Source organism: Musa acuminata, chromosome BXJ1-5 (assembly GCF_036884655.1).
Source record: "Musa acuminata AAA Group cultivar baxijiao chromosome BXJ1-5, Cavendish_Baxijiao_AAA, whole genome shotgun sequence".
NCBI lineage: Eukaryota > Viridiplantae > Streptophyta > Magnoliopsida > Zingiberales > Musaceae > Musa > Musa acuminata.
In genome coordinates this window covers 37374727-37389773 of record NC_088331.1, presented here as the reverse complement: position 1 = coordinate 37389773, position 15047 = coordinate 37374727, and the positions used below count along the sequence as shown (strand labels likewise).

Genomic DNA, 15047 nt, shown 5'->3' with positions numbered 1-15047 from the left:
TATGTATATAAGTGTGAAGGATAATTCATATTTTTATTATCTCAATTATTTGGTTGTAGGTAGGATTGGCCCTATCTTATGCAGCACCAATAGTTTCATTGTTGAGCAGTTTTCTTACCAGTTTTACTGAGACAGAAAAGGAAATGGTTTCTGTTGAGAGAGTTGTTGAGGTAAATTGATCATTTTTCATATGATCCATCAACGTATTCGAAGTCAGTAATTCACTTCAAATTATTTGTAGTACATGGATATTCCACAAGAAAGACTTCAAGCATCCCAAGCTCTGCTTCCAGATTGGCCAATGCAAGGACAGATTGAATTTGAACATGTCACCCTTCGATATAAACCATCATTGCCAGCTGCTTTACATGATCTTTCTTTCAGTATTGCATCAGGCATGCAGGTTAGTGCTGTCTTTTGGATTTAGTGAAGCGATATATAACACTGACAGTTGATATAAAATTGGTCAATCATGCAGGTTCCAGGACTATTCTGAGACTTGATCACATTTGGCATCTTATTTTCCCTCCCATTACCTGTTTTATTTTTTTATTAAAATGATTTATGTTCTTTCATATTAGGTTGGAATTGTTGGGAGAACAGGAGCTGGAAAGTCTAGCATACTTAATGCACTTTTCCGCCTTACACCCATCTGTAATGGACGCATACTGGTAGATGGTCTTGACATTGCTGACATTGCTGCTAGAGAGCTTCGTGGGCGTTTTGCAGTAGTTCCTCAGAGCCCATTCTTATTTGAAGGTTCTCTAAGGTAAGAACAACAAAGAAATTCATTATTCCTTTATATTTCTCAAAATGTCCTTCATAAAGAGTGGTTCTTTATTTGTAAATGGATCAGCAATGGAGATGTATTATATGCCTAAGAAAATCTCATCAAATCAGTCTCAAACAGTGGCTTGACAATTTGTTCTTCATGCTCCAGGGAAAATCTAGATCCTTCTTGTATGACTCCTGATTTCAAAATCTGGGAAGTTCTTGAAAAATGCCATATCAAAGAAGAAGTAGAAACAGCTGGTGGACTTGACATCATTGTTAAAGAAAATGGAACATCATTTTCAGTTGGCCAACGGCAGCTTATATGCCTTGCACGTGCAATCATTAAATCCTCCAAGGTATATCACCAATTCAAGACTATCAAGTATCAAATATTAAGGTTATCATATCAATATTATGTCAAACATCAATGTCCTATATTTCTTGATTTAGATACTAATTAGTGTCAAATGTGAGTGCTTTCACCCAATCATTTTCTTGTAGTTTCTCTTATTCTTTTAGTTTCCAGAATTTCACTTTATTTCTGATTAATGTGTATTCCTGCCATATTTGTACTAGTTATTAGTTCCTGCAGTAAGGGACTGTTGTACTATGGCACAGTGGTGTTTAGGACCCGTGTTTAAAATATTTGCTGTACCAATCAATACATTGGTGGTATTTACTGGTCTGACAGCTAATCAAGGAGTTGCATCCATAGCTAAACCTTGATGGGGTTAAAAGAACCAAATTATATATATATATATATAGAACCAGACCGAACTGTCCAGTTAGACTGGTCCATGTATCGATCAATGGGGTTAAAAGAAAAAAAAAAAAAAAACATATAGAACTAGGCCTAACTATCCTGTTGGGCTGATCTGGTCTGTGTATCGATCAATGGTGGAACCAGTAAATACTGACCGAACCATACAGAGCCGTGCAGTTTAGCAAACCATGGTACCAACACAAAATATGTCCCACCATACCAATACCGAACCAGTCCGCCTATGGCACAGTGTTGTTTCGGACCAATGTTTAAAATAGTTGCTGTACCAATCGATACATGGTGATATTTACTGGTCTGACAGCTAATCAAGGAGTTGCCTCCATAGCTGAACCTTGATGGGGTTAAAAGAACCAAAAAATTTTTTTATATAGAACCAGACCAAATTGTCCAGTTAGACTGGTCCATGTATTGATCAATGGGGTTAAAAGAAAAAAAAAACATATAGAACTAGACCTAACCATCCTGTTGGGCTGATCTGGTCTGTGTATCTATCAATGGTGGAACCAGTAAATACCGATCAAACCATGCCGAACCGTGCAGTTTATAGCAAACCATTATACCAACACAAAATACATCCCACCATACCAATGCCGAACCAGTCCACCTAAAGCTGGTATAGGTTCCTGACTGAACTTTAGAATCTTGCTTTCAACTTTTCTACCATAGCATGATTCTGTGTCATTGCCAGTTAGCACATCGCTATATCAACCATCACTGGTCAAAATTTGGTTGAGTCAATGTCAGCACCTCTGGCATGACACATGTTATTACCTTTCTAACATAATACATGTCAACTCCTGCTGATTGGCATAGTAATTCTTGTCCTGGAATGTCTTAAATGCCATTGAAATGGAAGGGCATTATAGGTTTAACGTTTATGCATTTTTGCAAAGTGTGTTGTAACAAAATAAATCAGCAGAACTGACCTTTATGTTTGTTGCTGATAAGACATGTTATCTTTGATTAGGAATCACAAGAGTTGAGCAGTTTAAATTTTAAAGCTTGTGAAAGTGGAGAACATAGAAATAGCGACATGTTTTTGATAAGATTTTCGTTTAATGACTTTTTTCCTGTAAGTTTAAGCTGTTAAAAAAGGTCCAAACTTACATTTAAACTCATGCGTTACAGACTAAGCTTTGACACTCAGACCCAAGTGTAAGATGACACAAGTCAAAGATTGACAAGTGTTAGGACTCTAGCTAGGAGAGTCCTAATTCAGAGGGACATTCATGTAAAACCTACCTAAGCCCACCCCTATTAAAGAGGTGAAGAGGCCGGCTAGGGTTAGGGTGTTGTTTCTTAGAGAAGAATTAAGAGTTGTTCAGGAATATGAGTCTTGAGTAGGAGTCCTATTAGGAGTTCGTTAGAAGTAGGAGTCTTGAGTAGGAGTCATATTAGGAGTTAGGGTTTAGAAGCCCTATAAATAGCCATGTATTCCTCCTTTTTTCATAAGCAATAAATGAATCTTTTCTGCAACTTTTGAGCAACAACTTGGAGGGAGGAACCCCTATAGAGTTCCAAGGAGGCCGATCCCTTAAAGAGATCAACCCCAAGTTTAGAATCTGGAAAGGTTCTAACACCTGGTATCAGAGTAGCGTTCTTGGCGTCTCGCTACCCTTCCACAGCCATCCATCAGCCCTCCACAACCACCTAAAGCAATTCCCATAATTGCTTAAAAGATCGTTACCAAATTCCGTCGTCATCTCCACCACCGTGGATCATCCTTTGATCTCCCTGTGAATTGCAACAGGTTCTGATTTCCTACCTTACTGCTGCTGCAATTTAGTTATCCTTATTCGAAAATCCAAAAAAAAAATTGTTCCTATATTGCTGTATAAACTTTTCGTCACAAAGTTTTCATCTCTATGACGAAAGATACATTGCAGAATTCCAGCCGCATAGCACAGTCTGTTTGATTTTGCTACTGCATTTTTTCTATCCAAATTTCTACGAAATTTTTATGACAGCTTTGACACTTCCTAACAGCAGATTTCCCTTTGGTTTTATCAAAAAATTCTCAATATAAACAATTGATCTTTTACGTCTAAACTGCTATACTTAAAAATCTGCACTGTAAAATTCTAGTCGCATAGCACAGATTGTTTGATCTTGCTACTACATTTTTTCTATCCAAACCTCTACCAAATTTTTATGATAGCTTTGACACTTCATAACAGCAGATTTCTCTTTGGTTTTGTCAAAAAATTCTTAATATAAACCATTGATCTTTTACGTCTAATCTGTTATACTTGAAAATCTGCATTGTAAAATTCCAACCGCATAGCACAGTTTGTTTGATCTTGCTACTACATTTTTTCTGTCCAAATCTCTATGAAATTTTTATGATAGTTTTGAAACTTCCTAACAGTGGATTTCCCTTTGGTTTCGTCGAAAAATTCTCAATATAAACCACTGATCTTTTACGTCCAATCTGCTACACTTGAAAATCTATGATGCAGAAAATTCCAGCCGCATATTGTTGCCTTAACCCATCTATTTGCAATCTTTTTTGAATGAAATTTCTTATACATTTCATAGATCATCTTGACTTCCATCTAAGATTGATTTATTGAGGAATTCATCTTTAAAAACGATTTTGTGTTGCGTCACAAACCGTTGAAATTTTTCGACGAGAATTCTGCTATCGCAACTTGCACCAATTTCCTTGCTGTTATACTACCAAAATTTTCTTGATTAAATTGGACATCCTTGCTGTCATATAAACTGAGATTTTGCTGTCAATTCTCTCCTCAAATTTCTCAAGTTTTTGGTGGAAATTTCATCGAGAAACCGCTGTTTCTTCGACGATAATTTTGCTCTTATACGATAACACAATTCTACAGCAAACTTCCATTGATTTTTATCAAACCTTTGCTAAAAACTCGACTCGACCAAATCACACCCTCAAACTGCACCCAAAACAGCCACAAAACAAGCCTAAATCGTAGCCTACATTCACCAATCCACCAACCCTTTTAACCATCATTTCTCTCAACATATATATGCCTTTAACCCGACAACAAAAGAGAGATCTTAACATCACAGATTTGGAGGTATATACTATGGCATCTGAGGAGGTAATCAATGTTAAATTCGAAGCCTTCGAGGCGTGAATGGAGGATAAGATTCAGACTCTCTTTACCAAACTTAATTTGGGCCGACCACCAAGCCCGAAGAAATCATGTCAAGGAGAGAGCTCTAACCAATCGCACCAAGCCCGAAGAGATAACTTCCAAGAGAGGGGAGGCTCTATGACCGACCCCAACTATCCACGCATGAGAGTGGACTTCCCTATATGGGAAGGAGACCCGATTGGTTGGATCTCGTGCGCGGAGCGATATTTTCGGTACCACAAAACCGTAGATGCATCTATGGTGAAAATTGCAGCTATACATCTTGAAGGGGATGCCATACAGTGGTTTGACTGGTTTGAACACACTCATGGAATCCTCTTATGGCAACAATTCAAAGAAGGATTGCTGATCCGCTTCGGACCAATCGATTACGAGAACATTGACGGACAACTAGTAAAGATCCGACAAACCTCCACCATTCAAGAGTACCAAACCAGGTTTGAAAGGTTATCTAATCAAACTTGTGATTGGTCTCAAAAATAGCTATTGGGGACCTTTATTGAGGGCTTGAAGCCGGAGATCCGGGGAGAAGTTAAAGCGCGACAACCGTACACGCTTAGGGTAGCCATCTCTTTCTCACGATTTCAAGAGGAGCGATTGAACCATGAAGCCCGGAGGACTAGGGTTGCTTCCCAACCAGCAATATCGAAGCCCTTAGCCCCCCCTACTATCAACCGAGTCCCTGTACCAAAAAGTTTGACAAGAGAAGAACTTCGGGAGCGATCTGCGAAGGGGTTATGTTGGCACTGTGACGAGCCGTGGCGCCATGAGCATCGCTGTAGTAAAGGGAGACTTCTTATGATTGAACCAGTAGAAGAAGAGGCCATTGAACTTCCAGAAGAGAGCCTTGAACATGAAGAAGATGTAGAAGAAGAGCCATAACTGATCAAAGTTACGATACATGCACTAGCAGGCTACTTAAACCCGCAAATGATGAAAGTTGGAGGCCTTCTCAAACAACAACCGATCACTGTTCTCATCGACACGGGCAGCACTAATAACTTCCTAAACAGTAAGGTTGCTGTCCAGATGGCCTTACCTATCGAGAATTGCAGCAGGTTTGACGTTAAGGTCGCCGATGGATGGATTTTGAAGTATGATCGTAGGCGCCTGCGAGTGAAACTTTTGCTGCAGGACCAAGAGATAATTGCATATTTCTTCCTCCTCCCTCTTGATGATCATGAGGCCATACTCAGAATTGAATGGTTGACGACATTAGGTGATGTTTCTTGGAATTTTATGAAACTAATTATGAAATTTTACAGTAAGGAGAAACAGGCGATACTGCACGGGAAACGTAAGGGCGACGTAACGACGATTTGCACACAACAAATGGAGAAGGTTTTGTATAAATCATGCAGCAGCTTTTTGGTACAACTTGAGCAGCAAACTAAGGGAGAGCCAATAGAATTTGAAGATCCAAACCTATTTCCTTTACTTGCTGAATTTTCAGATATATTTGACGAACTGCACAACCTACCTCTTACCCGTCGGCATGATCATTATATAACGATTCTTCTAAGCAAATCTCTAGCAAATACTTGGCCATATTAGTATCTACATCTCTAGAAGGATGAAATAGAAATGATTATAAAAGAGATGCTCGAAACAAGAGTTATTCGGCCAAGTTCTAGCCTCTACTCTTCACCGGTGCTACTTGTACGTAAGAAGGACGGAACATGACGAATATGCGTTGATTATCGAGCTCTCAATGGGATAACCATTAAGGATAAATACCCTATTCCAGTAGTAGATGAATTGCTAGATGAAAGGGAGCACAAATCTTCACAAAGCTGGACCTTCGATCTGGGTATCATCAAATATGAGTGTGCGAAGAAAACATACCGAAAACCGCCTTTCAAACACACAATGACCACTACGAATTTTTGCTTTCTTCAACAAAAGGTGAATATCTTGGGCATATCATATCAGAGGAAGGTGTGACGGTGGACCCCTCCAAAATAGAAGCAATGCAGAACTGGCCAACCCCGAGGAACATAAAATTGTTACGTGACTTTCTCGGTTTAACAGGTTACAATCGCAAGTTCATGAAAAACTATGGAAAGATCAGTGCACCACTCACTTCTCTACTGAAAAATGATACCTTCCAATGGTCGGACAAAGCCTCCGCTGCCTTCGACAAACTTAAGGTAGCCATGACGATGATGCCGGTGCTAGTACTATTAGATTTCAGCCGATCCTTCATCATTAAGGCCGATGCATCTGGAGTCGGAATTGGAGATATTTTCATTCAAGATGGTTGACCACTCACATACACTAGCAAGACATTATCTCCCTTCCATCAAAACATATCAACATATGATAAGGAGATGCTCGCCATTGTACACGCAGCAACAAGGTGGAGATCGTACTTGATCGGGCGATGCTTTCAAATCAAGACCGACCATAAAAGCCTAAAATATTTCTTGGAGCAGAAGATATCTTCCCCCGAGCAGCAAAAATGGGTAACAAAGCTTCTTGGATATGATTATGAAATAACTTACAAAAAGGGGAAAGAGAATGTTGTTGCAGATGCGCTTTCACGGCTACCTAAGCAAGCTGAATTTTTGATCATTTCACTTTCGACTAGTGACTTCCTTAAGGATATTAAGAGGGAATGGTAGGAAGATCCGAAGACCAGTAAGATCATAAAAAAATTGGAGGAAGCACTAAGCTCCGTGGCTTATTACAATTGAGACTCAAAAGAATTACGCTATAAGGGACGCACTGTGCTTGTGACAAATTTTACTTGCATTTTCACGAGCAGAGTTTGAACAAAGTTATTCCATATGCAGGATACTAAATTGAAAAGGAGTACAGCATATCACCAACAAACCGACGGCCAGACGAAAGTTATAAATAGGTGCTTGGAGACAGCCCAAAGCCACCCATCAAATATGACTACCCAAGGAGAACTCCAGACCCAACCAAGTGCCATTATTGATCGACGGATCGTGACTCGACGACGACGACCCACTACTGAAGTGCTAATACAGTGGGCGAACCTACCAACGGAAGATGCCACTTGGGAGAACTATGACGACTTGAATATCAAATTATCAGAATTCATGAATCGTCAGCCTCGAGGACAAGGTTGATTTGAAGAGGGCGGGTCTGTTAGGACTCTAGCTAGGAGAGTCCTAATTGAGAGGGACATTCATGTAAAACCTACCTAAGCCGACCCATATTAAAGAGGTGAAGAGGCCGTCGAGGGTTAGGAGGTTGTTTCTTAGAGAAGAATTATGAGTTGTTCAGGAATAGGAGTCTTGAGTAGGAGTCTTATTAGGAGTTGGTTAAAAGTAGGAGTCTTGAGTAGGAGTCATATTAGGAGTTAGGGTTTAGAAGCCCTATAAATAGCCATGTATTCCTCCTCTTTTCATAAGCAATAGATGAATCTTTTCTGTAGCCTTTGAGCAGCGACTTGGAGGGAGGAACCCCTATAGAGTTCCAAGGAGGCCGATCCCCTAAAGAGATCAACAAGTTTAGAATCCGCAAGGGTTCTAACAACAAGTTTCTCACGAAGAGGCCCATACACAGGCTATTAAGCACTGGGCATAATAACAAGATGAGACAGCAATCGAACTTATAATCTTCTCTAGTATATACGACCTTAGATGACTACTTATCACAATAGATTAAGCTTTTGGGAAAGGGTTCAAACTTGAATTTGAACTCTTATAGTGTTAATTAATTAAAAGGAATGTTTATAATAAAAGTTGTACTAGTGGTCCAGTCAATCAATACCTGACCCATCTCAACTTAAAGTGAGGCTGCAACTCAAGTCTGGAGAATAGAGGTTGTGTCCAGGCTTCGAATGGAATGTTGAATTGGAGGGCTTTGTAAGGTTGTCCTTAGTTGCAACTTTCTTATCAGATTACTGACAGTAAAACGTGAGGTGGATATCATGGGGGAATCCAAACATACAAGTAGGGACACATATATGATTATGGACATTGATAAATTAGATGATACTCTGCAATGACAAATTTTGGAGCTTAAATATCCATTTTTGGCATTCAAGGAAAATCATGAATTTTGATGAGTGATACTGTATTGGCTGCAATCTTGAGATAAGAGTACAGATTTCAGCATCCTGAAGGTGTAAATGAAAGGGCTGTAGCCCTAATGGATTACAGTCGTCCTAAACAAATTCAGCTGTATCTGATTGTATAGGGTATATATGGTAAAGCATACTTATGTGCATGTATCATTAACAATTTTTAAAAAATGTACTATCAGCAGATACAGATTTGATCAGATAAAGAGGCCTTCACCAATCAATCCTGCTTCATTGTTGCATGGGATAATTATCAGTAGATAATTAATCCTATAGATATACTTTTCTTCAAAAGAATCTGTCCTATAGATAAAGTGATAACAAGTTACAGTTAATATGAATCTCCACTGGATGTGGAACGACATTCACAAGTAATTGCATATAGCAGGTTCAAGATTAAAATTCTTGAGCTATCACCAGTATAAGACTTTTTAAATGAATGCTTGTTTGAATTTTATGTATGAGGTTATTTACAATAAATTACATGAGAAGATAGCACTTCAGGCTGAGATACAACTGGCTCTAAGTTTTAGGAAATGGTTGTGTTACTTCTGTATAGTCTGGTGTGTATAGTACAGCACACAGTTCTGACAATGCATCTTTTAGTGAATTTATACTTTCTTTGTAATTGACCCCTCTTATAGTATTGCTGAACAGACAAATTATTCCTTTTGCAGGTACTTTGCTTGGATGAATGCACAGCAAATGTTGACACTCAAACAGCACTGATTCTACAAAGTACGATCTCCAATGAGTGCAAGGGCACAACCGTTGTCACAATAGCACATCGCATTTCTACAGTATTGAACATGGACCTTATCTTAGTGCTTGATCATGGGATTCTGGTAAGCGATAGCCTTGTCCACCTAATATATTCAGATAACTTGGCATCAAATAAGTTCATACTTCAAACATTTATGTTTCAGAAAATGATAAATTCTGGTAGCCAAACAGTGTCACAATGTTTTTATTACTATTTCATATATTAGTCTCAAAATCAATCAAAGTTGCATTAGATACTCAGGATTTACAGAGGATCTACAAAGGATTTACAACAATTATATGCTTAGATTAAAGATGTATATGCAATTAAATCTGCTACATGTCCTAGATTCGACAAGCCATGCTTGTTTGGTCACCAAAACAACTTTTATTTTCGTTAAAGAAATATGTTGTATTTTTTATTTCTGTCTCATACATTTTTATTAATATTTCATATATTACTCTGACGATCCATCAAGGTTGCATATCATATAATAAATATATATAACAATTATATGCTTATATTAAATGTCTATGCAATTAAATCAGCTACATGTCATAAATTCAGCAATAAGTTCAAAATGGTTGGCAAATTTTTGCATGCTTTTTTAAAACATTACATCCAATAGATGGCAATGGAGAGACCTGATATTGAGCATGATGAGGGATGAATCCAAGTAGAAAATTGGTTGTCCTTGGGTTGGGGTAAAGGCACATGACAACATGAAGACACCATTCATGCGTACCATATTAGGGTTCAATTCCAAGGCATCCACAAGGATGTCAAACCTTAACCGGTAGAGAATAGAGATTACCCCAATTTAGTTCCATGTCAAATATTAGGAGGAAATTTGAATTGGTTTATAGGGCAAGGGTGGTCTACTAGTTTTAACTTTTGCTTAAGATTTTTGGGCCAGTGGTTAACAGGTTAGTTATTATATCATACATCTATTCGTCGTCAACCTCTGTTGATGCTATTTTGGCTCTCGTGATTCACGATAAATTCTGCTATAAATGATTAAGCTTGTCAAATATTTGCATCTGGGGGAGATCATTATAGAGTGATTCGAAGTTTTTTGCCAAAATTATCTGGTTGGTTTCAGTGCTAAATGTGGTTACTATATGTTGGTTTGTGATTAACTGCAAACCGCACCTTTGTTGCCACTTTGTCACGGACAAACTTCTAAACAAGGTGTTTGATGTAATGCTTATGTATGTCCGTGTCGTTTGGCATGTTCATGCCTTGTACAGAATGTAAAGGGGCAGCCGAAGGCTTATAAGTCCCATTTTAGTTGGGTTGGTGGCCTCTTTAGGCTTGTAAATAAAGGTTGTGTCATGTGGACACGTGCGAGAGCTTTTCGGTTTGTAATGGACCATTTTACCCTTTGTTGTGCCACTGTTCAGAGCTTGTAAAGTCTGTTTGTAATTTGCTTTGTCTATGAAGTGTTTTTCGGACATGTTTGCTTGTGGATCCCGTTTGAGGCGTTCTCTTTAACCCGTTCTCTCTTTTGTTGGTCCTAAGGGACAATGGGAGGCTTCGGGGAGGCTGACCTTTGCGGACGGACGCGCAAGGGTGCCGCACGACTTAGGCAAAACCAGCTAAGTCCGTGTCATATGGTATCAGAGCGGGACAAGCACTCATAGAAACACTTGACATGCAAACGTGGGGGACCTAGCTGGGCTGCGTTGAGGGCAGTTAGCACACGCGCGACCGTTTGAGGGAAAACGGGCATGGAGATGTAGGGAAAAGAGTCGCTCGGAGGAGCGGGCATCTGATCTTGGCATTCAGAGGAATGGCCAACCCTTCGCGCAAGAGGCACCACTAGAACAGGCAAGCTTGGAAGAATTTGGAGCGCACAAAGGTTGGGATGGCTGAGTTTGAGCTACGGCTCAACGTTGACAACTTTACTTGATGGTGCTCAAGGCAAGCGAGGCGCTTGGCAAAAGGACGAGACCATGCAAAGTGGAATGAGTTGCTCAGCGACCGAAAGAGTTGTGCAAAGCTCACAGAGGTGAGGGGAATTGCTAACTCGAAGAATTCGGTACTCATGCATGGGCTTGTATGCGGACGATGGATTGTTCGTGGCCATCCCAAGGCGGTCGAGACTCGGCGCCATGGAGCATTGAAACTTTCTCTTCGGCATGCGAAGGATACGTCCGTAGGAGGCTGAAGTGTGCAATGAGTTCAGCATGTTGCTAGGCCTTGAGGGGTGCAGTGGGGGCTGTATTGACGGGGAGTCGCAATCTAGCAAGTGCGTTTGCAGGAGGCAGAACAATGCACAGTTTGTTCAGCAGATCGGAGTAGTCCAAGGGGATGGTGGTCTCCGAAACGAAGAAAGATGTTGCTCCAATGAGACAGTTATCCAGGAGGGATAAGTCCCGGCTCTCCAGAGGGAGAATCATGTGAGACGGACCTCACATGTTGAGGAGGAGTACCTCAACAAACAACAACTCCACGAAGCTCGATGGACTGAGCAAGCGGCGAGGAGTCGTCGCATGATCTCGCTTGAGAGAATGCATTGGTGGATGCATTGCGAGATCAAGTGGGGGAGCGACCTAAAGCAACTTAAATGAAGGCACACTTGGAGTCGATGTGGAGATCGGACTCAAGGGAGGGCTGACCCGTGGAATGGTGGGCGCGAGAGCCACCATCGACTCAATGCAAAAACGAGGAGCGGAGCAACTTGGGTGTAACTTGGCGAAGTACTCAAGCCGCTTGAAGGGAGCCAGCATAGAAGTTGGAACATGGAGTAGAGGCACAGTGCTTTCCTTAGACAGAGGTCAAGGACATGAACTCTTGTAGAGGCAAGAGTAAGATCATGTTGTTCCATGGGTCCTTCATTCTGACGGAGCAGACTCATCTTGCATGGTGCCAAAGACGAAGGGAGCTTCGGGGCACATGCACCTTATCTCGGAGGAGCATTTGATGGAGGAACTAAGGCGACTCAATTTGCGGAGGCGAAGTTGAGTTCAAAAGGCCTTAGCACGGGGCAAGAGGACGCAGAGGCAGGTACTCTTGAAGAATATGCCACAGTGTTGCCATTCGAGTTGCTATGAAGGAAGCAGTGTGCAGCGGAGATTGTGCTGGTAGGGGCAGAGGCCCAGGATCCAGACAATGGTGCACAAATTACAGTGAAGTCGGTGGACTTCGGGAGCTACTAGGCGACGGACTGTCCTAGAGCGGTGCTTCATCTAGGTGTGACCCAAGAGTGGGTGGATGAAGGTCGATTGCCAAAGGAGCGAACAAAATCGAAGATGGAGGTGACCCTGCGATGTATTGGCAGAGGCCACACATGGAGGGTTCACAATTCGAGTTTATTCCACAAGGATCAGAATGCAATGGAGATGTCACCAGGAGGCGACATGGTGCAGCGGATCTTGGTGGAACAGTTCGTGGCAATGCGACACACACGACATGGTCCCGTGAGGGATGAGATCATATGGAGGTATGATCGGGAGCTACTGGAAGCTCCACTTCGGTGAACAACACGACGGCAAGAAGGGCTATGGATTCAAGGAGTGAAGGCCATGGTACCGTAGAGGCGGGTCTTCCGGGCGTGCATCAAATTTTGCATCGGATGAAAACCTTGGTCATCAGCATATGGGGGCTGTGTTCCACTAAGGGAAAAGTTCGAATGCAAGTACCAGTGAGTTCCATGGGAGGGACTTGATCATGCAGAGGTATGATCGAAGCAGCTGGAGAGTTGGACTGCTCCAGAGCTCATATTCGCTTAAGGTAGCCCGGCAAGTCAGAGGACAAGGCCGAGTAAGCGAACGTTGCTACCAAGGAAGCTAAGGAGAACAGGATTGGTGCAAACCCTACAACGTGATGGCAGAGGCCATGCATGGGAGTTGCAGTCTGTCTCTCCATCGATCAAACAGACTGCTTAGAGAACACAGAGGTGTTGAAGCAGGGGGTCGAAAGGGGCGAGGAAGCGACGACGAGTCCAGAGGGACTTAGCTACCCAAAATCAAGCAATCAGTTAGAATGGAGGTGGACTCGGAGGAGTGTCACGGAGGCATATCTACTGATTGTGAAGAAAAGGGATGGAGATGCGAGGCGACGGATAGTAGTGCCATGGGCATGGCAGCGCCATGGTACCGCAGAGGCGAGACTTCCGTGAAGGTCATTGATCCCTTACTCTCATGGAGGGAGAGTGTTTGGTCGTGAAAGGGGCCGAGGAGGTGGAGCATGCAGAGGCAATCTCCAAGTACCGAGACAAGGCTGAAGGGCAGAGGCCAAGAAACTTCGTAAGACCGGTGTCAACAAGTTTCTCATCAAGATAGCCGTAAGTGAAGGACTTCGGGTCATGCAAGAGTGCACGACCAAGGAACGAAGCAGGCAGTACGTGGTGCTGTACCTTTGCTACTCAGTGGAGTAGGCAGCAGGGTTGATGGAGAAGACGGTACAATCCCAGAGGCGACCTCATCTATCAGAGAATTACTCCAAGTTGGGGTGAAAACTTCCTGCATTTCAGAAGTTCAATGGCATTGAGAAGGTGAATCACAGTAGCTAACTCAACGCAAGGAGTGCAAACACTTCAAGTGCTTCAGAAGTGTGAGCAAAGAGCAGGCGAAGGCCAGTAACCAGCTCGATGCATGAAGTACAACCTCGAGGAGGCGGGCGAAGTCAAGTAACCTTTGCCTTCTCAACTCTTAAGAGAATGGGCGAAACCGAGTACCCCAGTTCTCTTATCTATCCAGCAGAGGAGCTCTGCACAAGTTCAAAGACCCTTCGAAGATAATGGAAGATAATAGTTGTCAAATCCTCACCAACGGTGATCAGTGCTACTGAGAGTAGATTGTCCGCTTCATTTCCCAACGAAATGCCAATCGAAAGCGGAAGTGATGCGAACCTACTTGGATGTGACAACTAACTGAAAGAAGAGTCAATGAGCAGATTTTGTGGAGGAAGGACCTAAAACTTCAGAAGTTTGTGAGGCGATGCTCGTTAAAGCTCCAACAAGCATCCACCCAGTTCAAGCAGCATGTGGAAATTTTGAGAAACTGGCGCAGTAAGAATGGTCTTTTCCTTCATTTGGTGGATCCGCAGGAATCAACGAGGATCAACACAACTCAGCCAACCCCACACCAGAGTCAGAGTCATTGGCGAGTTGAAGCAGCATGGCGGATCAAAGGTTCGACTACTTAAAAAACAGCAGCGGCGAGCAGCTGGGAGCCAGGAGGCGCATTGCAGCTGGAGCAGAAGATTGAAGACTCAGCAAAGGCGAAGAGTTACAGTGTTCACAAAGGCTTCGACGAGGACGTCGAAGGGATAAGTGGGGGAGAATGTCACGGACAAACTTCTAAACAAGGTGTTTGATGTAATGCTTATGTATGTCCGTGTCGTTTGGCATGTTCATGCCTTGTACAGAATGTAAAGGGGCAGCCGAAGGCTTATAAGTCCCATTTTAGTTGGGTTGGTGGCCTCTTTAGGCTTGTAAATAAAGGTTGTGTCATGTGGACACGTGCGAGAGCTTTTCGGTCTGTAATGGACCATTTTACCCTTTGTTGTGCCACTGTTCAGAGCTTGTAA

The 15047-nt window shown here is 42.0% G+C and overlaps 1 protein-coding gene across 9 annotated transcripts in view; it reads left to right on the top strand.

Annotated features, from left to right (window-relative positions):
• The window catches only part of LOC135586092 (ABC transporter C family member 13-like), a 135705-nt gene that overhangs the window by 116298 nt on the left and 4360 nt on the right, over positions 1-15047 (top strand). For all 9 annotated transcript variants that reach the window (XM_065183713.1, XM_065183712.1, XM_065183714.1 and 6 more), the window contains 5 exons: positions 60-170; positions 242-403; positions 582-769; positions 941-1130; positions 9427-9594. In XM_065183713.1, coding sequence (XP_065039785.1) covers positions 60-170; positions 242-403; positions 582-769; positions 941-1130; positions 9427-9594 — 819 coding nt within the window. The remainder of the gene's footprint in view (positions 1-59; positions 171-241; positions 404-581; positions 770-940; positions 1131-9426; positions 9595-15047) is intronic.